At 40.3% G+C, this 26822-nt stretch overlaps 2 protein-coding genes across 5 annotated transcripts in view; both read right to left on the bottom strand.

The window, feature by feature from the left end:
• The window catches only part of ogdhl (oxoglutarate dehydrogenase L), a 33772-nt gene extending 25929 nt beyond the window's left edge, over positions 1 to 7843 (bottom strand). For 2 of the 3 annotated variants that reach the window (XM_054798962.1, XM_054798959.1), the window contains exons 1-6: positions 7750 to 7843; positions 4601 to 4812; positions 4339 to 4512; positions 4171 to 4273; positions 2748 to 2863; positions 2532 to 2686 (exon numbers count right to left, since the gene is read on the bottom strand). In XM_054798962.1, the coding sequence (XP_054654937.1) occupies positions 2532 to 2686; positions 2748 to 2863; positions 4171 to 4273; positions 4339 to 4512; positions 4601 to 4810 (758 nt within the window). In that variant the 5' untranslated portion in view covers positions 4811 to 4812; positions 7750 to 7843. Of the gene's footprint in view, positions 1 to 2531; positions 2687 to 2747; positions 2864 to 4170; positions 4274 to 4338; positions 4513 to 4600; positions 4813 to 7503; positions 7593 to 7749 lie in introns of those variants that run through there. The other variant, XM_054798961.1, reaches the window with a different exon arrangement.
• A 9174-nt stretch (positions 7844 to 17017) lies between these two features.
• The window catches only part of parga (poly (ADP-ribose) glycohydrolase a), a 47362-nt gene continuing 37557 nt past the window's right edge, over positions 17018 to 26822 (bottom strand). For both annotated transcript variants that reach the window (XM_054798602.1, XM_054798603.1), the window contains 2 exons: positions 25691 to 25819; positions 17018 to 20712 (listed from right to left, as the gene is read on the bottom strand). In XM_054798602.1, coding sequence (XP_054654577.1) covers positions 20531 to 20712; positions 25691 to 25819 — 311 coding nt within the window. In that variant the 3' untranslated portion in view covers positions 17018 to 20530. The remainder of the gene's footprint in view (positions 20713 to 25690; positions 25820 to 26822) is intronic.

The following is a 26822-nucleotide window of genomic DNA, read 5'->3' as shown; positions in this document are numbered from 1 at the left end:
GCGTGCAGGCGGAATGTGGCTGAAACTGAGGGGGAAGGTGTGGCAACTGTGGAATGCTTTCAAAGACTTGTGTTTCAGTTCAACACAAAGTAACATTTTCAGAAGAGAAAGCTTTGTTGGAATGTAAAGTATCTTTTTGCATGAGAATTGGGAGGGTTTGCACATTTTATTAGAGCGTGTTGTTTTACAATTTTACTGTTTGAAAAATAAAATATTTCTGACAGATTTGCCGCAATGTCCAACGTTTGGAGTTCCTTTGTTGCAAACTGCATTTGGTCATACAATCCAGGAAGGCACGTCACCATAGATGAACAGCTGCTTCCAACAAAGACTCGCTGCTGTTTCTTGCAGTACATTGAAACAAAACCAGACAAGTTTGGGATAAAGTTCTGGGTGGCATGTGACCTGAAAACAAAATATGTTTGCAACATGATCCCCGATCTTGGGAAAGACCCTAGCCGTTCCACGGGGGTGAGATTGGGAGAAGATGTGGTGATGAAGCAAAATGCAGTTTTTAAATGAAACTTTTATTATTAAGGGAGAAAATAAAATCCAAACCTAAATGGCACTGTGTGAAAAAGTGATTGCCCCCCCGTTAAAACATAACTTAACTGTGAGGAATTGAGATCTATCAGTGTGGAAAAGGTTATGAAGCCATTTCTAAAGCTTTGGGACTCCAGCGAACCACAGTGAGAGCCATTATCCACAAATGGCGAAAACATGGAACAGTGGTGAACCTTGCCAGGAGTGGCCGGCCAACCAAAATGACCCCAAGAGCGCAGTGACAACTCATCCAAGAGGTCACAAAAGACCCCACAACAACATCCAAGGAACTACAGGCCTCACTTGCCTCAGTTAAGGTCAGTGTTCATGACTCCACCATAAGAAAGACACTGGGCAAAAACAGCCTATAGGCAGAGTTTCAAGACCAAAACCACTGCTGAACGAAAAGTACATTTAGGCTTGTCTCTACAGGTAAGGAGAAAGGCTCACAGGACAGAGTGTCACTTCCTCTTCATCCGTTTTCTCCGTGGATCTCAGATGCCACAACAGGCAAGTTTCCACCTATGAGAGCGCTTCCATACTTGTCTCTATTTTGCCAGAAAACATCCCAAGACCTTTGGGAAAATACTCTGTGATCTGACGAGACAAAAGTTGAATGTTTTGGAAGGTGTGTGTTCTATTCTATCTGATGTAAAATTAACGCTGCATTTCAGAAAAAGAACATCATAGCAACAGTAAAATATGGTGGTGGTAGTGTGATGGTCTGGGGCTGTTTTGCTGCTTCAGGACCTAGAAGACTTGCTGTGATAAATGGAACCATGAATTCTGCTGTCTACCAAAAAATCCTGAAGGAGAATGTCCGGCCATCTGTTGGTGACCTCAAGCTGAAACCAACTTGGGTTCTGCAGCAGGACAATGATCCAAAACATACCAGCAAGTCCACCTCTGAATGTCTGAAGAAAAACAAAATGAAGACTTTGGCCTGTCCTAGTCAAAGTCCTGACCTGAATCCTATTGAGATGCTGTGGCATGACCTTAAAAAGGTGCTTCATGCTGGAAAACCCTCCAATGTGGCTGAATTACAACAATTCTGCAAAGATGATTGGGCCAAAATTCCTCCACAGATTCATTGCAAGTTATCGAAAACACTTGATTGCAGTTGTTGCTGCTAAGGGTGGCCCAACCAGTTATTAGGTTTAGGGGGCAATCATTTTTTCACACAGGACCATGTAGGTTTGGATTTTTTTTTCTCCCTTAAAAATAAAAAGTTTCATATAAAAACTGCATTTTGTTTTAGTAATGTTGTCATTGACTAATATTTAAATTTGTTTGATGATCTGAAACATTTATGTTTGACAAACATGCAAAAAAAAAGAACACTTTTTCACACCACACTATTGCAGTCTACTAATTTAATGTCTATGTTACCTTGCATTGGTCCTCACGAGGCTACACTCCTCTGCACTCTGTGTGTATGCTAGCGGCCCCACCCACCAAGACAAAGAGACTGTATGACTGACATAAGGGCTCAGTCCGTTCATGCTGTTGTTCTATGGAACAATCAGAGTGAACCCTCTTCCTGCCTGTTTGGAGGCGAGACATGCATGCACATGTTGCATGAGGCCGACAAAACTTATTTAATTGTCAGTTCATTTTAATCGTCCCAGGCCGATGCCTGCGAGACATTTTTTTTGTGAACGAGAAATCTTGTCACCTTTTAATGTTGCAATATCTTGTGACACCCCTATTAATTACTTGACACATTTGCTGCTGCGTATTTCTGGACTAATAATAGGCCACATTCAAGCATGAAACAGCATGACTTATGAATTGTGAAAAATACGAAAGAAAGCACAGCAGTGACTTTGGAGCTCGTTTATCAAAAGTAAAAATGAGCTCATATGAAGAATCACTGCAGAGTTCAAGCCCCTAATTTGATCTATGACTAAAAAGGGTGGTATTGTGCCGCCACTGCAACGTGACTCATCAGCTGCGTCTTTACGAACGAGTCTTCATTTAGTGCTGACCGTGTTGATCTGATGAGGCGAGCTAGCAGCGTCCTCTTCTCAGTGTCGGTGAACCGCATAATTCCCGGGGTCTCGAACTTCTGACGAATCCACTGACACTGGGCCACGTTGTTGATGAACATGAATTCAACGCCCACGTGACCGCAGTAGGATGCCTGGGAGGGAAAGGAAACGCTTGATGGCGTCCTTGCAATTATGGGAAAGAAAGAAGAGTACCTCCAGTCTGCGTATGACCTCTCTGAGAGGAAGAGTCGTCTCTCCCCCTCCGATGAAGGTGGTGTGAGGAAGTCGGAAGCGTCTGTCCAGGTCAGACTCACCAAGACCGTAGAACCCTGGTATGATATCATCGGGAAAAAAACACTGGCTTGTAAAGACAATTTTCACAGACGCTTTACCAAACAAAAACTAAGAAAAAAAAAAATAATAATATATATATATATACATATATATATAATAAAATATTATTGTATATTATTATATTATATATATTATTATAAAACGGCATAATGGCAGTCTTGACAAATATAATAAAGAGCTTTTCAGAGCTCTTATATATAAAAGTATATACTACTAGCAATAAACATCCTTGATTAGATCCATTGATTTGATCAATTCAATTCAATTCAATTTGAGTCAATTATTTAATTAAATTATTAAAAAGTAAAATTACCAGTAATTAAAAAATAAACTTCCATTTTAATTTAAATTAAATTAAAATCAATTCAATTAAATAATTTAATTTAATTTGATAATTATTACATTTAATAAAAGTCTTAATATTAGATAATTTAATTTAATTAATGAATAATTATTATACTTAATAAAAACTACAAATATTAAGATTAAATAATTCAATGCAATTAAACTAAACCTTTTTTTTTTTTTTAAGAAAATAGATTTAAAATTCACCACACTTAAAAGGCAGAGATAAAGCAGATAAGACAAAGACTTGAACAGCATTTTGAAGAAAAGTAATGTAGGATTAATTCACGGAAGACTGACCTATTTGTGGCGATACTTGATTCTTTTTAACTGATTCTTTTTCAGCTGATACTGCGTGAATATGAACTCCCGATAAAACAGCTTGAAAACTGAAAGAAATATTGTGTTTTCCGTTGCAAAAAAATGTTATTTTGTTCAACATGTCCACCTTGTTTATGGAATGTTTTACTCTTGTTTTCCTTTTGAAAAGGAATTGAAAAGGAGCTCACACATGCTGCACCTATTTTGTGCTTTTATCAAGATTTTTCTGGAAATGAATAAATAGGATGAAATGTGGATGGCCAGAATCTACTGTAGTGTACATGGTACGATGTGAGCGTCCCCACAGACAAAGCTACCTGCTGAAACTCAAAGCTCAGTAGCAACATAAGAGGAGACAGGTGCAAATCAAATTAAAAGACAAAAGGGGCCAGGAATAGACTTCATGTATCAGCTGACCATGTAAAAGGCCTCATTAGCTTTCATTAGGCAGCTATCCACCTTGTCACAATGCATCATGTGATGAAATGCTGTGACCATAAACAGACAGAAAATGCGAGAAGGACTGTGGTGGCTTAGCTGTGAGGAGCGGATGGTTGCAGGTTCAAGACCCGCTGCAGGTGGATGATGAACGCTTTGGGTGGGAGGCTTACAGTACCTAATTTATCAATGGTGGTGATGAGATCAGAGGGAACGAAGGAGTCCAGGTCAGCATCCAGGATGCCCAGAGGATCTAATTGGGCCACATGATGACCACGAATCTACAAGAGGGGGCAAAAACATGGCTGACGATGATTTGTAGTGTAGATGCAGTGTGTGTGACTACCTGGTATGCTCTGATGAGCGTGTGCACAGCCAGGTGGTCTTCCACCACTTTGCGCGTCGTGTCGGGCGAATGGGACAGGACTCGACCCTGGAGGATGGCGGAGGGTCGCCCTGCAACCTCCTCTGCAGGCGGACTGGATGTTCCCTGCGTGTTCCGGAAGAAGGCGTCCCACGACTGGAACACAGCGGCGGCACACAGACGCACAAGTACAAGTGTAACGGATGCTGGCTGTGCAGACGTGGGTATTTGAAGACACTGTTACCTCATGCACATTTTTATGATCCTCCAACCAAGCAAAGTACATCTCCTCCACATAGCTGGAGCTCCAGCTCACTGGTGTAGCCTCAGAGGAGCAACCTCTCCTGGGATGAGGCCTGCACTGGGACAGGGTCCCTCCACACCCTCCACACCCTTGCCACCACAGACGTCCTCCGACCCTCAGGACACATGCCAGCGCCCGAAACTGACTCATGGCTGAGGTAGAAGAAATGTGAAATGATTAGCAAAAGGCTTTTAATCTTTGTTTTTACACTGGCAATCATTCATGGACAAACAAGGTGCCAGTCTGGGAGTCAGGTCACTGTTTTACTGCACAAACAATCTCAAGTGACCATATTTGTTTATTTCAACGTCTTCCCACCAACCAATTAAAATCAATAATCCAAAAATTTTACAAATATTCCAAATAAATATTATATATAGTACAAATTTAATAATAATATTTTTTTTAAATATAATAAAACCATATTATATTAAAAAAAATAAATATAATAATTTCTTCATTTATTGAGTGCATGCCCTGCGATTGGCTGGCAACCAGTCCAGGGTGTACCCCGCCTCTCGCCCAAAATCAGCTGGGATAGGCTCCAGCATACCCCCATGACCCTAGTGAAGATAATGGATGGAGGGATGGATAAATGAGTGCACCAGAAAGTTAAATAATATAACATAACTTCAAATGTATTTGGTTCATCATATAAACCAAGTCAAATGTTAAAAATAAAAGTGAAAGTGAAAGTAACAGTATTTGGCTATTTGCATGGGTGCCACGTTTTCCAACCAATAAGTTTAAACGACAACCCGATTTTATTTTTTCCAAAAAGCTTTAATAAGTACATACAAACTAAAAAAAAAAGATAAAATAACCAAATATTTTACAACAGTTATATAAGGTAACATTTTCTGTATTGAGGATTAAATCAGAAAAATAGTTCAAATATAATGGAAAAAATGCAAATAAGATACTAATACAATATTAATAAATACATGAACAAAATGTTACTTATTTCAGTAACTGTTTGAAACTTATAATTGTCAAGCATTAGAATGAATGCCCTTTTTTAGCTTTAGAAGAAAAGTATAGTTTGAACACATCATACCTTCACATGAAGATATTAAGACCAGTTGACAAATTGCAAGAATGCACATTTTGCACTGTTGGATCTTAAGGAGGTTCTAAGTAGATCTTCAAAATGCAAAAAGAAGAAATGGGAGTGAGGCAAATAAAAATTTCAGGAAGCAGTTTATTGCAAACAAGCATTGCAGTGAAATAGGCTGTTCATCAGCTGATCAAAAGTTTAAGACCACAGCTAAACAAAAATAGAAACTCTCCCAAAAACAGAAATAACACGTTGAAAAAAGGAGTGAGTAATGAGCAGCTGTGCCATTCTTGTTAATCAGATGAAAAATGGGTTTGGGCATGCTTGATGCCAGTGTTTCCAGGAGGCTAGTGGGAATGTTGCTCCAGGTGGTGAAGATGGCTTCATGGAGGGCATCCACTGTCTGGAATTGATGTCCATTTTTGTAAACTTCCCCTGCCATCCGTCCCCAAATGTTCTCCAATGTATTCATATCAGGGGAACATGCAGGATGGTCCAAAAGAGTGAGCTAATTCCTCCGGAAGAAGTCCTTTGTCAGGCGGGCATTGTGAAGTGCAGCGTTGTCCTGTTGAAAAAGCCAGTCATGACCACACAGACGAGGGTCTTCAGTCATGAGGGATGCCCCCTGCAACATCTCCACATAGCCAGCTGCTGTTTGACGCCCCTGCACAACCTGAAGCTCCATTGTTCCATTGAAGGGTCATGATGGTGCCCCTCCACTGTGCCGTGTGGAAAACATCTCAGGTGGGATCTCCTTGTCATGCCAGTAACGTTGGAAGCCATCAGGACCGTCAAGGTTACATTTTTTCTCATCAGAGAATAAAACTTTCTTCCACCTTTCAATGTCCCATGTTTGGTGCTCTCCTGCAAATTCCAAAATGTGCAATTTTGTGGCGTTGAAGGAGACCTCTTTTCTTCTTAAAAGCCTTTTCTGGCAGATGGCATCTGATGGTTATTGCACTGCACTCGGCACCAATAACAACCTTCATTTGGGCCGAGGATGGTCCCATGTCTTGATGGACAGCCAATGGGATCCTCCGGCTCAGGGCCGGTGACAATTTTTTGTGTCTACCACTTGACTTTTGTGTTCCATAACCCTCAGGATGTTTGAAGACGTTTCAAATGACTGTCTTACTGCGTCCAACCTCAGCAGCAATGGCACACTGCGAGAGGCCTTGCTTATGCAGCTCAACAATCCCACCGCGTTCTAAGAGAGAAAGAGTTTTTGACTTTGCCATCGAGAGATCATGATGGTGTGAATACCTGACACTAAATCACATTCAATCCACATTTACGCACAACATTTGGGCTTTTAAAGGCTGTGCTCTTAAACTTTTGATCAGCTGATGAACAGCCTATTTTGCTTTAATGCTTGTTTGCAGTAAATTGCTTCCTCTAAACATTTTTTGTCTCGCTGCAATTTCTTCTTTTTGCATTTTGAAGCTCTCCTTATATGTAAATATAACATATTACACTTTAAGTCGTGCTTTAAATTAATACACCAAGAGAATTATGCTGCTGTATTTTTTTTGTATGATTTCTAGGTTGTATAAATTGGGGTAATACTTTCATTTGTATGCGTGATATATTAGGAGCTATGAATACCTACCTACTGTATTTACATCTACTACACACATGACATGGATATGTTAAGATGTTCCTAATAAAAGGACTACAGAAAACTGTAGTAGCGTGCAAAAGACGGCACTACAGTCCACGTGTAAATGGAGATATCGCCGTTCACAGAAAACTGCAAATATATGACAGTAATGAATCTCCTCCTTACCTGCTCTTTACAGGAACTCTTATTTTGTTCCACTTTGTTATGATACTTGTGCTATTATGCTACGTTATTTACGAGGGACCACTAATCCAAATCCCCCCCACCCACCCACCCACCCACCCCGACAACATAATCCCCATAATCTGCAACCCTGGCCTGTGACGTCACAAACACGCGTGTCGGAAATCGAAAGGACAGCATGTTTAAAATGTCACTTTATGTGCGCTCTTCTACGAGACAACGCTTTACCTTCGGCTGCTGCTGCTGCTGAGGACAGAGACGACCAATGGCACAGGTGGAACACACTGAAGGTGACACAGTTTCCGCTGCAGTGGGAACGCCCCCTACACACACACACACACACGCACACGCACACACACACACGCACACACTTTAATAGGACGAAATCATTACACTCAGTTCGATTTCCAAATTCAAACATCTCTACTCTCATTAGCCACAACATTAGGTGCAGCCTGCAGCACACCCACTGGGATCCAATGAAAAGGATACCTGCATGAAAACAGCACCACTATTTGGATTATATATAATAACAACACATGAAATAACTGAAATAAAAATACACTAATACTATTACATTATGACCGAAGTATGTTAATAACAACGAATATTTTGTTGACGTTAGCTATGATGGTAGAAATACAGACACAATAGTACAACGTGCAGAAATCACATATGATTACACTACAAATTCTATTTAAAAATCAATAAAAATGCAACATAATTTATCAGCTTATTCAAAATAACACATATTTTGGGTGCCTTACTTAGCTACCTGAAAAATTGTAGAAACACAAGCACAATAATAACAAATATTTGATTGACGTAAAAATGACTTAAAAATGATATATAGATTCAAAATAAAATATTACATTATTGTACAAGTATCTCAGTATTTTCAACCTTTATTTTTCATTAGATTTTTAAAAATAATAATATACATTATTATAATAAAACATATTTAAATCATGTATTACAGCAATTAAAGAGTTCACAAATACAATCACAATATCCCAGTACATAATAACTACAATATTCTAATAATTAGAACATTTTGGCCAGCTTAGTTACTTAAACGAGGAGCAAATGGTGGCAACACAACCACAATAATACATGTAATATATTAACGCTATTATAAGTATATGGAAAAAATATATATGTATTGGCTCTTATTAGAGTGTGCAAATCTACTGAATCCTGTGCTCGGGGTTCGTCCTTACTTCTCCTGACGTCTTTCCACTGGCTGTTATGGCAGAGACCAATTAAATGTTGATAATAAAAAAGAAAGAACACGAGTCATTCAAGCAAGTGGCTGCAGATTGATGGTCTTGCACCATGAGTGGCCTCAACTAAAAAAATAACTCATTGACTGCTGCTCGTCATCTTGAATTTCATCATTCATACTCGCTGGCAGCCAAGTCGGGGATGAAGTGGCTTGTTTGCAGCTTGATCAATCACTGAAAAAGAGAGGGAAAGTGTGCCTGGCATACCCGCGTAGGGCTACAAGCATCACTTTCACACATCATAGCTAACAATGTTAAACTGCTGTAATGCCACAATAACATCTTAAGCATTACTACACATACCGTAAGAATCCTTACAGCGCACCACCATCATGATGCTCGAGACTCTATACCCAACAATACTTAAGTCAATTGTACCTAATTTTTGCCTATTTCAAGCATTTCAAAGCATAAAAATGACTGAATGAAGTAAAATACAAATATCAGGCATTCAGAAGACACATTCAAAGACATTGCGATCATATGTAGTATTCTACACTGGTTATTAGGTGTTGGTAATCTCACATTTGTGAGACAATAGCTACCGCAGGAAGTACTGTACAGAACAGGAAGTACAAAAAGAACCAAGAACAACAAGGAACTCTCCCAATGCTAACATGTGTGAGTCTATATTATGTCTTATTTTCGCTTACTATATCTACTATATTGGGTAATGGGAGTGTAAAGTGACTATAGGGGTGTTATTTCATGTCTAGAGGGCTCTTATGTTAAAAAAAACAACAACATATTTATAAGGTTGTAAACAGTTTTTTTCTATGCTCTGAGGAAGTAAAAAAAAGAACAATAACAATTAACTGTCCCAATGTGTGAGTCTATATTATGTCTTATTTTCGCTTACTATGTCTACTATATTGGGTAATAGGAGTGTAAAGTGACTATAGGGGTGTTATTTCATGTCTAGGGGGCTCTTATGTTAAAAAACATATTTATAAGGTTGTAAACAGTTTTTTTCTATGCTCTAAGGAAGTAAAAAAACAAACAATAACGATTAACTGTCCCAATGCTAACATGTGTGAGTATATATTATGTCTTATTTTCTCTTACTATGTCTACTATACTGGGTTCTAGGAATGTAAGATGACTACAGGGGTGTTATTTCATGTCTAGAGGGCTCTGATAATGTTAAAAACCATATTTGGAAGGTTGTAAAGAGGTTTTCCTATGCTCTAATGAAGTAAACAATAACAATTAACTCTCCCTGTTAGGGTTCTGTTTCATTTTGGTGTTGTCACCTTTTGACCTCTGTTGTGCTTCCTTGTAGATCCCTTCACCCCCTGAGTGGGCGGTGCCATGAGGCACACCTGTAGCCACTTTGTCATCAAGAGCTCTTAAGCCACATGGCTGGTTTGCTGCTGTGCTCTTGACCTTAAGACTGCTGTGTTTATTTAAAGTCTGTTCCACGTGCTCCTTGCCTCCTGGGACGCTGTCTGCTCATCTGTGAGTTTTGCCTTTTTCGATGGTGCCTTTTTGTTTTACTACCTTAGTTGCATCGTTCTACCTCAGTTTGGATTCTGGACTTTTTGTAATTCCTTTGTTACTTGGTTCCTGCTCCACTAAATTAAAGATTGTATTTTTGACCTGGATTGTGTCTGGCTCTGCATATTGGGATATTCACCAATGCTAACATATGTGACTGTATTATTCAAGATTCAAGAGTTTTATTGTCATATGCATAGTAAAACAGGCAGTTATACTATGCAATGAAATTCTTATTCTGTTCATTGTCTTATTTATTTCTTATTTTCTGTTATTACATCTACTCTATTGGGTAATAGGAGTGGAAAAGTGACTACAGTGGTGCTATTTAATGTCTAGACGAATTTAATAATGTTAAAAACCATATTTAGAAGATTGTACAAAGGTTTTTCTATGCTCTAATGAAGTAAACAATAACATATGTGACTATTTTTTATTTATTTTTTTCTGTTATTAGATGTACTATATTGGGTAATAGGAGTGTAAATGTGATTATAAGAGTGTTATTTCATGTCGAGAGGGCAATAATATTAAAAAGAATATTTAGAAGGTCATGAACAGGTTTTTATATGCTCTAAGGAAGTAAACAAAGAACAATAACAGTTAACTGTCCCAATACTATAATGTGTGACTCTGTATTATGTCTTATTTTCTGTTATTAGATGTGTAAAGGGTGTTATTTCATGCCTAGGCTCTAATGTTAAAAAACATTTTTAGAGGGCAGTGAACAGGCTGTCTATGCTCTAAGAGTACAAAAAAAAAGAACAATAAAAGGGAACTCTCCCATTGCTAACATGTGTGACTCTGTATTATGTCTTATTTTCTGTTATTAGATCAACTATATTGTGTAATAGGAGTGTAAAGGTGTTATTTCATGTCTAGAGGGCTCTAATAATGTTAAAAAACATATTTAGAAGGTCGTAAACAGGTGTTCTATGCTCTAAGGAAGTAAACAAAGAACAATAACAATTAACTCTCCCAATGCTAACTTGCGTGACTCTGTATTATACAGTATTTTCTGTTATTATATCTACAATATTGGGTAATAGGAGTGTAAAGGTGACTATAGGGGTATTATTTCACGTCTAGAGGGCTCTAATAATGTTAAACACCGTATTTACAAGGTTGTAAACAAGTTTTTTATGTTCTATGAAAATATTCCATTTATAAATATGGAATCCTCCTTTGTGGAAATTCACCTGTAATGGTCCGCAATAAATGAAATAAATAAATAATAAATGAAATAAATACTTTGATGTTAAGTAAGGGGCCACAAAACCTCTGATCTAAAATAAGAGTTACTGCCGACTCATTATTTGCATGGCGTTGCTCCAAACGCAACCCTCAGAATGAAGGGTCAAGCAATTATGAAGTGAAATGCCATTTTGTTTGCCGGGACTCTGCTGCCTGACAAAGATGGAGCGAGGGCCATTTGTTTTCCGGCGTTTTATTAATAGTGTCGGTGCTGCTGCAAGGACCTGTGTCGCTGGGGTAATGTACTGCATAGGGCTCCTTGTTAAACCACATCCTCTTTAGGGATAATTACCATCACTACACACAAACATAAGGTGACCATTTTACCAGCATGTGTTGATTGGGAATCCTCACCGTCGCCGTCGTCTCTACTGACTGCATGAAAAGTCCTGGTGATGAAAGTTCAGGGGAACAAGTTAATGTTTCATTCGGCAAAACAAATACAGCTCAAAACAAGGTGATCCCGATTCTCAAAAGTAAACACTCAGGTCTGACAACCCCAAAGTGACTTTGTACCCGAGCCTCATTTGGGGAGACGCCACGCGTAATCCACTTACACCAGCCTAGCCCGTGTGCCGTTTATGGATTTCCAAGTCGTGACGTTACTTAGAGGCCTAATTCATCTAATAAAGCAAAGTATGAAAGCCCAATTTCATTTGTCTTGAGAGCTGTGGGCGCATGCGGCATCACGTAAATCAATCACCTTTCCCATCATTCAATAATGCATGATTTGATGAAATAAAGTGACTAATCCGCCATGCCGAGGCATGCTCTGAAGGAGCCTGCAATAAAACTGGTTATTTCTTGATGAGCTATGAATAATTAAGTTAACGACGGATGGACAGATGGATGCATTTCAGGATGGTAATCAGGATGGTACAGTAATCTCTTGTTTATCGTGGTTAATTGGTTCTACACCTGACTGTCAGTGAATTTACGCTGTTTTTTAAATATACAGTGGTGTCTTGGTTAACGTCATTGATCCGTTCCAGAAAGCCAACTCAAACAAAACGGACTCTAACCAAAACACATTTTCCCATAGAAAAATCATGTAAATCCAATTCATCCGTTCCAGACACCCAAAAATGTTAACACAAAACACATTTTATGGACAACAATTATAGTTTTACATGCAGAAAATGATGCAAAAATAATTACAAATGGACAACTGAACATTTACCGTCACTTTTACCTAATTTTGGATAAAAGCCCCACAAAACCATCAATTAACAATATAACACAAAATAAACACATTATTCTGCTTCAACCACATTTTGCAAAAATGTAAAGAATATATGAAACTAATTATCAATGTTCTAGAACCAATAAACATGTACGGTAACACTTTACAATAAGGTACACAAAATGACTGTAGATGGCTCTACTTAAAACCTCATTAAGATCCAAATATGCAAAAGCAAATTCTAGCAATTTTTAAACTGTTCTTAAGATTTTGATCACGAGTGTATCTCGGCACGAGAGCATACGTCAGATCTCTCTTCTTCTGGTTAGGAGGCCGCAGAAGGACATTAGAAGAGACATTTTTTAGCCCAGAATCCTGTAATGGGATTCTATTCTGTCTGATTTATTTTCACTACATTCTGTAAACCTTCAACTGGAGTGTGAATCTTATTCCTTCTCATAATTGGAGATTAACGAACACAGGGGGGGTGGAATTTATTTCAAAAAGTGGTCCTTGTGGTCTTTATTAGGTTACGGAGAATTTCATCTCCAACAGTCCCGAATGCTGATACTATGAGAGAATACATAAAGGTAAGATTTGATGACCTTATTGAGTGCTAATGTGCAGATTTATTTGGTGCACAACCTCTCTGAAGAACAAACTCCAGGCTCCTACTGGTGGATGGTGGCTTTGTATTCTTTTAATTTGATGTTTCGTTTCATAGTGTTACATAATACATAATAAATAAGATCAATTAGATTGCTATAACGTAAGAATGTTTTGCTGATTTGTTGAAAATCTTTGACTAGCTAGTCACTAGCTAGCACGCTGCTAATGCTATTTAGATCCATTCTCGTTTTCAGTCATGGTCACATGACACAAGCCCCCAAATAAGTGTCCTCGGATATGCCTGCCAGTAACTAGCAGCTCTTAACCCCAATTTTAGCTCGCAGTTCAAAGCAAAAAAATCAGCCGAGAGACAGCTTCCATGTAAAAAACACTTGTTAGTTGGGACACTCAAATGCCAACGTACCGCTGTACAAATGTACCTTCTCGCTTTTCTCTGGCAGCCGACGTACTCCATGGCGACTTTGTATCTACAACAGTAGATACAAATAACTTTGGTGTTGTTGCAAGAACCATCTGCCAGGGCTTTGAAGCAAAATTTACCAATCAAAAAAACATTTTCCTTCTCCATTTCTACTGAATATTTGTTCCCGCTTGTGGGTCCATCATCCGTCCTCAATCTATGGTGTGTGCCGAGTTTCAAACAGGACGTGCGCACATTAATCGCGCGTCCAAAAAAAAAGTGGCATTATTAGAGTCTTCTAGACATGAAAAACCACCCCTATAGTCACCTTCACACTCTTATTACCCAATATAGTAGACATAGTAAGAGAAGGAAGACATAAGACCTAAATAAGACAAAATATATACTCATGCCTCCTTCCTGAGCCACCACCTTATCGTGGTGAAAGAGTCCCAGTGATTTTAGGAGCTAAGTCGGGGGCTTTTACACCCCTGGTAGGGTCACCAATGACAAACAGGGCCTAGGGGAGGAAGTCTAAACAGACCCCAATGAAGACACACAACTTTGCACCAAGATCTCCCTCGCCCGGATGCAGGTCACCGGGGCCCCCCTCTGGAGCCAGGCCTGGAGGTGGGGCATGATGGCGAGCGTCTGGTGGCCTGGCCTGCACCCATGGGGTCCTGCCGGGCACAGCCTGAAGAGGTAACATGGGTCCACCCTCCATGAGGGGCCAAAGGATTCAGAGTGAGCTGGGTGGCGGTGGGCCTTGGCGGTCCAATCCTCAGTTGCAGAAGCTAGCTCTTGGCGCGTGGAATGTCACCTCTCTGGTGGGGAAGGAACCTGAGCTGGTGCGCGAGGTGAAGAAATTCCAGCTAGATATAGTCGGACTCACCTCAACGCACAGCAAGGGCTCTGGAACCAGTCCTCTTGAGAAGGATTGGTCTTTATTCCACTCTGGCGTTGCCAGCAGTGAGGGGGCAACGGGCAGGGGTGGCAATTCTTGTTGCCTCCCGGCTCAGGGCCTGTACGTTGGAGTTTAACCCGGTGAACAAGAGGGTAGTTTCCCTTCGCCTTCGGGTGGGAGGACGGGTTCCGACTGTTGGTTGTGCTTATGTGCCAAACAGCAGTTCAGAATACCCGCCCTTTTTGGAGTCCTTAGAGGGAGTGCTGGAGAATGCTCCCTCGGGGGATTCCCTTGTTCGGCTGGGGGACTTCAACGCTCAGCGACAGTGACACCTGGAGAGGTGTGATTGGGAGGAACGGCCCCCCTGATCTGAACCCGAGTGTGTTTTTTTATTGGACTTGGTGCTCCTCACAGATTGTCCATAACAAACACAATGTTCAAGCATAAGGGTGTTCATATGTGCACCTGGCACCAGGACACTCTGGGCCGGCGGTGGATGAGATCCGCCCGGAGTTCCTTCAGGCCCTGCATGCCGTGGGCGTGTCTTGGTTGATATGACTCGTCGTGTGGACATCGGGGGCGGTGCCTCTGGATTGGCAGACTGGGGTGGTGATCCCCTTTTTTAAGGAGACCGGAGGGTGTGTTCCAACTAAACCTTCCTGGCAAGGTTTATTCAGGGGTCCTGGAGAGGAGGATCCGCCGGATAGTTGAATCTTGGATTCAGATGGAGCAGTGTGGTTTTCGTCCTGCTCGTGGAACTGTGGACCAGCTCTACACTCTCGGCCGGGTCCTTGAGGGTGCATGGGAGTTTGCCCAACCAGTCTACATGTGTTTTGTGGACTTGGAGAAGGTATTCTGTGGGGAGTACTCCGGGAATATGGAGTACCGGACCACCTAATTCAGGCGGTTCCTTGTATGACCGGTGTCAGAGTTTGGTTTGCATTGCCGGCAAAAGGTCAGACTGTTTCCAGTGAGGGTGGGACTCCACCAGGGCTGCCTTTTGTCACTGATTCTGTTCATTACTTTACTCATTTCTAGGCGCAGCCAGGGTGTTGAGGGGTTCCGGTTTGGTGGCTGGTCTCTGCTTTTTACAGATGATGTGGTCCTGCTTGCTTCATCGAGCTGTGACCTTCAACTCTAACTGGATCGGTTCACAGCTGAGTGTGAAGTGGCTGGGATGAGAATCAGCACCTCCAAGTCCGAGTCCATGGTTCTCGCTTGGAAAAGGGTGGAATGCCATATTCGGGTCATGGATGAGATACTGTCCCAAGTGGAGGAGTTTAAGTACCTTGGGGTCTTGTTAACAAGTGAGGGAAGGACGGAACACGAGGTCTACAGGCGGATTGATACGGTGTCTGCAGTGATGTGGACTCTGCATAGGTCAGTTGTGGTGGAGCTGAGCCGAAAGCTTGGTTACGGCCACAACAGAAGCCCGTGTTAGGGATTATTGTGCCTGTTGTGAGAGCACTCTAACCTGCAATAAAAGCATGTTGTTCCAGCAATCAAGTCTGACGCTTGTCTCACTGAAACATTACAGTAACATTACTGACACCTAGTGGCCCGTGTAGAACACTACATATCACAATGTCTTTGAATGAGTCTTCTGAACGCCATTTTTATGCTTGAAAATTCTTAATTTAGGCAAAAAAAATTACAAAGATTTTGCATCCATACACTATGTATATTTTTTGACTGAATCGGCCTTATTCAATCACGAAACTTAAAAGTGAAGCCGCAAAATTTGAAGCGCAAAGTGGTGAGGGATGACTGTACAGCAGTGATGTGCAGATCAATACTGATCGATACCAGCTCTTCATGCTCTAAAATCAATTGTCAAGTCTAAATATCGATACTTTTGATACTTCATTATGTCAATACCTCATTTGTGGTCATGTTTGTCTGGAATGTTTGTCTGAAAGGATGACCGATCGTAAACGGAGCCATGTGTGAACTATGAAGACAGTCTCATTTTTATCGTAGTTCTTAGTAATTAATTACTCATTTATTTGAATGGTTTTACTATTTTACTTATTTTCTTTGTTTTAAATACCCTTTTTCACACATTTTATATGATTTTGTCCTGTTGTTTATTAGCTTGGCTTTTTTATTGATGAATGCTTTTAGAATTATTAAATCAAATGTCTTGTATTATTTATGCTATTATATGAAATACACTATTTAAAAAATTACCAGGCACATTAGGTGAATTTGCACAAAGTATGAGTATCGGATCAATATCGGCGATACCAGTTTGAGTTTTACGCCGTATCTAATTGGAAACAAAATCAGTGGTATCACACATCACTACTGTCCAGCATAGTTAGAAATAAAACACTCATTCCACAGAGAACACCAGAGAAATCAAGGTTGAAGGGAATATGTTTTAATTAAGAAATGATCATTAAAAAGAGCGCAACCTAAAAACCTGCAGTATAGTATGCATTACATTTACTGGTGTTACCAATACGTAACCAAAGTATCGTTAAATAGTGCTTATACACGCCATCAATTACAGCAATTCATCACTTTTAAAAAGCTGAGTAAAAACAATACAAATAATACTTTACGTGTCATTTTTTTTTATTCATATAGGTTTCTGACAGCGTTGGGAGAAAAAAAAAACCCACGTTTAAGGGTGTGAAAGAGCAGCATATACTGTATGTCCAATAATTCCGTAAGATAGTGTATGTTACCCATGCATAGACTAGCGTCTCTGTCACTCGCCGCTTCTTTTAGAAGATGAAAAAGCGATACAATACGGATAAAAAGGGAGCATCGTCGTCAAGGCCTGGATTATCAAGTGTAATTGCGTCCGCTGCCATGCATGGGAAGAAGAGTATTTAAACGTCCCTTTTCCACTGGCGCTTTTCCACTAGCACCTGGAACCTCGGTTATGGAAAACATATGGTTGGCTTGAGTACACTGTCATGCAGTGCCTGAACAAGCATCCACATATTGATGAGTTTCTCTGTGACGAAGTGGTTCATTTAAAGTTGGGACACTATAGACAAATTCTGGCCAGGGAATCCTTTAATTGTCTTGATTATGTGTTATTTGCTCATAGCGCACACACAGAACAATGAATAAATCGTTATTTGTCTCCTTTCCTCCTCTTGTAAGCAATGTGCGCCCAGCACTGACGAGGCGTTCAAGCGCATTACGTATTGTTGAATGGAAAAGTGATGTTAAATGGTCATTTATAGAAATACATGATATCTTTTATTCCAAACCGATACCACTAACTTTCTGCTTCTCAAGACCGATAACTTTTTTATATCTACTTTTGAAAATTTAGATGTAACTGTAGTTTGTGCACACCTGGAGGTACGAAGGACTCAAACAAAATTGGATTTGACCAAGTGTACCTGTTGATTTGTCCTAATCCAATATCATGACATCACTACTACCACATCACTACTATCAGGAGAACCAGAGTTTCGAGCACAAGGAGTCACCTGGTGTGGCCCAGCAAGGTGTACTGTATTTGGGAATATGCGCTGAGCAGCCGGTCTGACGCCACGGACGTCTATGGCAAAACTTCTGCACTTTTCAAATGCCGTGTCGCTGGCGTTTCAGATGGCTGATAAGGTTTATTGTGTGCTCAATGTTTTTTTCTCAGTCATCGCAAAGTATCTGGTACAACTAGCACTCAAAATGTCGTCCTCTTCATAATGTTTGTGTAGAAGTGAGCTCAGGGGACGTTACAACAGGTTGCTGGAACGCTTCATTTGCTAACTGGCACAGTAATCTCGCCTCATTGGAGCGTTTTTAAATTATCGGAGCTACTTTTAATAGTAGCGGATTTTTCGGTATGATGTCGTTATTGCCTCATATCAGCCTGATAATTATCGTGCACCCCTAATCATTTATCCATGTAATTCATTATAAAAATTTCACATTTATTTCTGTAGTTAAACCTATAACTAATCCAATTTTTTGGGGTGTCTGGAAATGATTGGCATTTTTTCCTACGAGAACAATTGCTACAGTTTTTATACTTTTTGGTTTTCGTTAGACATTTTGGAAGAATTTATGCCGAGGTTCCACTGTGCTGTATTACTATTATTTCTATACATGCTTATAAATGACAATAAAGACACATGCTAATTTTAGCGTACCCTGTTGCTGTGTGCAGTGTTATGCTCCACTTTCCTTCAAGGAAAACTGCACCTTTTTTTTTAAATGTTGCCCGTCAATCCTTATGTAAGACATGAACACGTCTTTCTCTTTTCCGTGCGTTCTGAAGATATAAAAAAAGCTAAAAAGAGGAAGCAAATTAATGCATGTAATGGGACACACCTATTTCGCCTAGAAAGCCCGCTATTAAAACAAGGTTTTATGGTTTTGTATCCATGCTGTGAGCATGTAGTAACAGGTACATTCATGATAACATGTCATACTTACAGTGTTTTGGTCATTTTAAGCGTTAGCGGAACTTCCTTCCGGGTGCATTGATTTCATATAGCAACATAGAAAGGAACGCTACACCTAGCGTTACCTTTTCCAAACTCAAAAACACAGCAGCAGTGGCGGCATCTCCAATATGTAGCGTTAGCTTTTGCTAGTGGCCTGAGGCATTGTGCGCGAATGTGACGTGAGGCTAGTCGGTAGCCGGCTAGTAGCTAGCCGGTGTGGTGTGGCGCACTGTAGTTCTTGGGCGTAACAACGTTAATAATAATAACAATGTTGCTGTAGCTTGGTTGATATGCAGGTCACATTATGTAAATGGAGCGTTGCTGGCGCTTTTTGGAAGTTTTTTCGGAAGGCTTTATAGGCGGAAGTGTTCCCATTACGTGCATTCTTAGCTGCCTCTTTGAAGCTGTTTTTCTGTCTTTTTTTGTGGCATTCTCCTGTATTGTTTTAGTTCGTCGTCGTGTCTTGGCGGGTTGACGCGTTCAATGTGGTTTTTGGTTCGAGTGGAGTCGGTACTATGCGGTGGAAAAGTGCCATTTTGGGTTTTCATCAACCTTTCGTGAGCCAAACCTTGACATTGCAGAGCACAGTTGGACAGCAAAAGGGATGTACTATTGCTATAAATGTCAAATACTAGTAGAAGGCTCTCCCTGCGAGAAAAGGCAAGTCTGTGATTTGGTAGTTTGCGTGTGGGATCGCAAATGTTCACACTTTCAGTTCTCTGGTTTAAAACGTAAGATATTTTTTCTTTAATAGTTCAACATCATGCTACTAAAATGACATTATTTTTGCTCATAAATGAGACTCGTAAAATTATGACTTTTTCCTCATTGTATTGCAACTTTTTTATCTAAATATTTGGACATTATTCTTGTAAAATTACTGCTGATTTTATTACTAATTACTACACTTTTGTTGTTAAAAAACAAAACAAAACAAAAAAAAACAAACGTTAAATTATACTTTTAGAATGTGCAGCAGACTGGAAATGGCACTTTGGACACCCCTGGCACAACGTGCGGACATGCTTGGACAGCTTTCGTGACATTTTACCTGACCTAACTCAAATATTCCAAAGCAAAATGCCTTCAGCTGGGTTGAATACGTAAGTTATGTTTGGATTCTGCTGTTTTTACCAGCTTACATTTCAGAAAAGGCGTCTAAAAAGTACTTTTAAGGAGTGACAATCAGAGAGACTAAACTTCCAACGCATTTTCTCTCACATAATTGTTATTTTCTGCAATGCAACCGAGACCCATCTCTCATACCGTCTTGGTCACCACCCAACTGCAGAACACACCACAGTTCCCTTTAACTCGACCAAACGTACCAAGTGTGAAGGCATCCTTAAAGGGAGTGTGTCAGAGTGATTGTAAGCACACAACCGGAATCTTATTAGGTTAGGAGGAAGAAGAGGACCCCCCCCGCAACCCTGTTTTTTTTTTTTAATGAGAGTCCGATGTTACAGGGGACATCCCAGAATCCTTAGCGGAGTCCAAGGCATCGGTGGCGGCGGGGGAAGAGACCTTCTGGTAGATGAAAGCGTAGAGGCTGACGTCAGGTCTTGTCGTGCGGCAGTTCTTGCAAACCAAATGGGAGTACTGGTTCAAAAGACTGTACAGCCTCCCTGGGACACAGGCAGAAACATGGAGAGGTACGGGGGTGAAAAGAGACAAAAGAGAACAAACAGGTTGAGCTCGAAGGACAAGAAGAAGAAATTATAGTCAAACCTCGGTTTTCATCCAAAATTTTGTCTGGGTTTTTGTACAATATTACACGTAACAAACTAGTCTTGTTTGTCCTGTACTGCATCGTTCCGTGCAGGCGTGTCACGATAATCAATAAATCAATTGCTGGATGACAAGAGGTTTCACTCTGTGCATCTGTCTCAGCACCTGGACGCATTGGTTCTGCAGCGGAATGAACGGAGTGAGTGAACTCTCCTGTCAGTCATTCAATCTCTGTGTCCCGGTGGAGAGAGGCAGGGCTGCTACTCGCTAGCCGTGTGTGTCGTGTGCGACACGATGGAATACTTTCTTGGTGCCTGTTGTGTGTAAAACACCATCTGATGTCAATTTCAGGGCATCGTCATTTTGTGACATGACAAGGTTTGTGACAAAGACAATGACATCAACAATACAAAACCTGGCACTAAATCACATTCAATCCACATTATGGCTTTTAGAGGCTGTGCTCTTAAACTTTTGATCAGCTGATGAACAGCCTATTTCACTTTAATGCTTGTTTGCAATAAACTGCTTACTCTAAATGTTTTTTGTCTCACTCCTGTTTCTTCTTTTTGCATTTTGAAGCTCTACTTAGAACCTCCTTAAGATCCAAAAGTGCAAAATGCGCAGTCTTGCAATTTTTCAACTGGTCATAAGATTGTGATCAGGAGTGCATCAACATTTCACAGTTTTTTTGTTTTTTTTTTACAATTGTTGCTGGGTTTTTTTTTGGTTTATATTATTGTAATATAAAAGAAGAAAAAATAAATGACATGAAAATACAATAAACATTACACATAGTAATTTACATATTTTAATAAGACATACTTTGGATCAACCACGGTGATATAAAATGATTGGAAGTGTGCATTACAATGTCATTTATATTCAATACATTGAATCAAAAATACAATAACGTTATTATAAAATTATCCAAATATTTTCATTCTCATAACTAATATTTTGGTTGCCTTGTTTAGCTATATTAGAGGTATTTTTATATTTTATGTTCTTTTTTTCATTTTGTAGAAAGGCTAAAAAAAAAACATTTAAGAAAAAGCTTTGTATTATTTGTTATTAGTATCAACATGTCAGCTTTGTTTTTTGCTCTCCATTTGCTCTATTTTCCCCATTTTTTGTGTTTAATTTCATTACTATAATGTGCTGCGGGCCAATTTAAAAAAAAAAAAAAAAAAAAAACAGCTACGGGCTGGAAATGGCCCCTGGGCCGCACTTTGGACACCACTCTCTTATAGCTCTTTGTCAGCGTTGGGCGCGTGACGTGACGTCAGCTCCCGCCGACTATTGAGCATGTTAGCTTCCGTTGTTGCGAGCAAACAATAGTAATTAAAGAGAGAAGGGGAGTGTTCTTGCAGCTGGTACTAATCGATGCGCTCCGATAGTGGTTTTTTTTTTTTTTGCAAATGTTAATCTGAAATCAGAGAAGATGCACTATATGGAAATAAAGTTCTAGAAGCCAACCAATCACAGCCTTTACTAAGACTAGCGAAGCGCATTTAAGGGTGGAAATGCATGCCGATTCATGCCAACCGTCCATGTTGGCAGGTCTGCTGTTTGAGTTTATTCTTGGTCGTCTTCTGCACTGCAGCTCCACTTTAGGAAATGGATGGCTGCAGGGGAATTTCTCTGAAAGGCTTCAATAAATGTCAGCGGAGGGGGGGAGCAAAATGAAAAGCGGGCGAGGGCGAGAGGAAGGAGAGGCTGGGGTCACCAGTAATCCACTCAGAGGCTAAATGGATGGACCAGGTGGAATAATTTAGCATTAACACGGGCAGGGTTCTAGTTTTTCTTTTTGCATACTGGCCTCCTACATTGCTACAGTCATGGTGGCAGCAAGGACAACCTCACTGCTGCAGGGGCTCGATAAAGGCCGATGTTGGATTGAATGGAACACACAGGAATGTAAACAATAGGAAGTCATGGAAATAGAAATAATCTGTTCCAGAGCCAATCTGTTGCCATCATTTGTAAGTGTAAAAATAATTGGAGGTGTAATACAACAAACAAAAAAAACTCCAGGTGGTCCTCTGCTTGCAGCAGGGGTGCTCACATTTTTTCAGTCTGCGAGCTACTTTTAAAATGACCAAGTCCCAAAGGTCTACCTCCTACTATAAACATAGAATAAATGATTATTTACAGTATGTACAGTACATTGTACGCACTCTTTCAGCATGCAAGTTACAAGTCGACATGATCTATCTTTTATAAATATATCAAATCTAACCAGTAAACGGAATATTAACGATTAGTATTTCAAATAAGGTTTCGAAGTTTACCAGCAATCAAAGTAGTTGATATCATTCACAAATAATTCGCAATTCAACTGAATTCAATGTGGCAATCAAGATAATTCCACCTAATTCCTCAATAGTTGTGTACATAACCTGCGCAGCGCTAATATGTCAGTCCAAATAGCTACGTAGCGTTCATTACACACACAATTCATGTACTACGTCCAGTTAGCATTTGCCATCAAACATTACAGATATCCAAGAAATGAAAATGATTATGCAAAAGACAATGCAGCCGAAGTCAAGGCAACATATTCAAAAGGTTTCACCAATGGGCACCTTTTCCAATTCATCATGAAATAAGAGTTTAAGAAACGGAAGAGTAGAAAACACACATTTCTGTCGTGTAGTTCAGGACGCGAAGCAAAGCAATCAATTCACTTTTTTCCTAGCCGCTACGAGGGAACAGATAACCTTTGTTATAGATATACGCATCTTACCGCTCACTTAGTTTATTCCTAATAGAAATAATAAAGATGAAAGTTGCCTCTCTGAGGGTAGTTTGAGACGTCTGTTCACCGTTGCCGCGGGGGAGCAAGAGCAAATCAGGAGGAGAGCTTAATGTCAGCTGACTGACAAAGTGACGTTCATGCTACCTTCGCAATCGACCGGTAGCTCACGATAGAGGTAATGGGCACCAGGGGTTTACATCTTTCTGTGTTATGTACGTGCTGCCATAAATTAATTAAAAACTTCATTTTGGTCCGACACTTGTTGGAGAACTAGTTACGGCGCGGAAGTACACGCTATGTGCTCAATATTGGCCACACTCGTCTCAATTGCTCGACTGTCGCAACCATCATTAAGGATAAAGCCAAAACAACATCAGCAAAGTCAACCGTCCTCTCTGCACGCAGCCACACACACACACACACACACACACACACACACACACACACACACGCACGCACGCACGCACGCACGCACGCACGCACGCACGCACGCACACAGTCACACAGTCAGCACTCTTAAGTCACGTTCACAGACTGTCGGAAATCACAAAACTCTTTAACACAGTACACATAACTGCCCGGTCGCTGATCCTAAGAAAGTGACAGTAATAATTAAGCAGGGTAGAGGTTTCCTTATTGACATGGGAAGGTTGCTAATGAATTATTTTTGTGAATTATTCCAGTTTCATTTTGTGTTTTTATGACTCTATTTTATACGTCCTTCATGTACAGTGTGAGTGACTTACGTCAGTCTAGGAACGAAACTCGTATGCAACCTGAGGACCACCTGTGTCTTAATGACTGCTGATCTTGCAAGATCACATACCTACAAGGTCACCATTACTTATTTTTGACTATAGATATATAAGAACATTTACTTGGCAAAGCATACATATTAGTTGTTTCAAAAGTATTCTGCTTTTCTTTTCAGTAATATACATCATCAAAAAATGTTTGGACAAAAATAAGCATTCATTTGACGTTTATTTTAGCTCATATTACTTCCATCCATCCATCCAGATGCAGCTTATTCCTGCTCATATTACTTGGATTTCCGTATTTGCAGCGCCATGTATATTCCTGTGTACTTTTTGCCTTCCTACTTCTGGAACAAGTGTTGCAAAAAAAGCATATCAGGGCAAAGAAAAAGCAAAACCAGGGTTTCCGCTACATATAATGAATCGTGGCGCACCGCCACGGCAAAATAAAATCCACCACACCTGAAAATGAGTTGGGGGGTTTTTTTCGTGAAAACAATGTTAATATATTGTATGAATGGACATATATGCTATATCAAGGGGTGGCTATCATGTCAGTCACAAAGGTAGTGGGGGTTGATCCCATGTCACCCACATCATAAACATCAGCTGACATTAAGGTCCCTTCCTAATTCACTCTTGCTCCTCCTAATTAGCTAATTAGCTTGAAATAAAATTTCAAATATCATAAAAATGTTCCACTACGCTCAATTTTGAAAAACGTGCACCGGAATAGCCTGAGGTCCTTAACAAGAGCCACCAATTAAAATGAAGGGATGCGGCTATAAAGTGTCGGGTCTAGTGCTGTGGACATAATAAAACGGTTTACTCTATTGTTCATGGTATGGATGAAGTGGGGCTGCCGGCACACATCAAGGCTGTTGATACCTGGGTGAGTTCCCTTTGCCCCTGACTTAACTTTAAACAAAGTAGTCAGGCGGGAGGTGCACGTACTTGAAACAGAAGAAGTGTGGTTTTGCACCTCTGTGGTAACTAGGGTTTAAACACTGCCCTGTTAAGGCTTGGTAGGTCAGGAGAGGAAGAAAAGACGGAGAGAAAAGTATTTAAAGTTCATGAATGCATTTCTTGTTCAAGCATGTGAACGGCCCTAATGTTAACATGATTACCAAAAGTAAATATAAATATAAAAAAATAAAAATGCTACCACAGCGACATAGCAGAGGCACAATACCACGGCGGCGGTCCGCCCTGACATGCATCCCACCACCACAGCTTCAAAAAATCCTCAGGGAAACCTTGAAAACATTCACAGTTAATCTGATTTTTTTTTCCTGCCACTCATGGAAAACCTCCCAAACCAGTAAAAAACAAAAAACCAAACCCGATCACTCTTACCCACAGTGACTTGTCTCTCCGTCAGGAAAGTGTGCATGTCGTGAACGTCTCGCATGAGCTGGGCGTCTCCAAACGTGAAATACGCCACATCTCTGCCGGCTTCTGCCGCCGCCATCAGCTGAATCAGCGCTGACAAAAAAACAGACAAGGAGGAGGTTAAACGGGGGGGGGGGTAAACCCCAGGCAACAATGGCAAACGTTTGCACAATAAGCAGCATTCCGTGACTGACGGAATGCCAACTGGACCGCTGAAAGGGAATGGACGTTTGTAATTGGTCAATAAACCAAGCGTGCCACCAGTGACAGGCACATTTGTACCCCAAGCAGTGAATGTTCCACGAGTACTAGGCAAATTAGCTTTTAGGACTTTTTAATATTTAACAGAATGGTTATTATTGATTCCAGATTTATGAACACATGACTGAAAACATTTTGGAAAAACAGGGCTGTAATCTTCATAGTGACCATGTAGCTCAGCCTCATGGACGTATGTGCGAGCGTGCGGACATACAGTCAAATGCAAACATAATTCAATGTCAAGCGGAGATGTACAGTACATTGTGCAGTACTGCTAAAGCAGTCCGTACAGACATTTTATGTGTATAGTCGTCCCTCGTTTATAGCGGTTAACTGGTCACAGACCCGACCGCGTTAATTTAATTTCCACTAGTATATTTATTCAATGTGAATAAATTGTATATTTTCATAGAGCAGAGAAAACATGTTTATCACTTTCCAAATATGGTTTTTAACCTTATCATCTTCATGTCTACCCTGTAGACATGAAATAACACCCCTATAATCACCTTCACACTACTATTGTTCTTTGTTTACGTCACATTGAAACTCTACTACGCTGCAGGGACTCGAGACGGCCACTAGGTAGTGAGCTAGCGAGCTAACCAATTAGCCTTGACTTAATTTCTTCTTACCTTAAGAAGCCAAAAACTTCCCACCTCCACATGAGATGGGAGGAGATCTTTTTTGCATCTATAATGTCAGACATGCCATGGCTGACTTCATGACTTCATGCAGTGTTAAGGTAATGTAATGTAAGGTAATGTCTCAAGGTTTTGAGTCATTACTGCCCCCTAGTGACCAAAACACTACATATCACTTGTATTTTAATATG

Source organism: Dunckerocampus dactyliophorus, chromosome 14 (genome assembly GCF_027744805.1).
Source record: "Dunckerocampus dactyliophorus isolate RoL2022-P2 chromosome 14, RoL_Ddac_1.1, whole genome shotgun sequence".
Lineage (NCBI taxonomy): Eukaryota > Metazoa > Chordata > Actinopteri > Syngnathiformes > Syngnathidae > Dunckerocampus > Dunckerocampus dactyliophorus.
The sequence above is the reverse complement of the archived record's forward strand: the minus strand, read 5'-3'. Positions and strand labels throughout refer to the sequence as shown.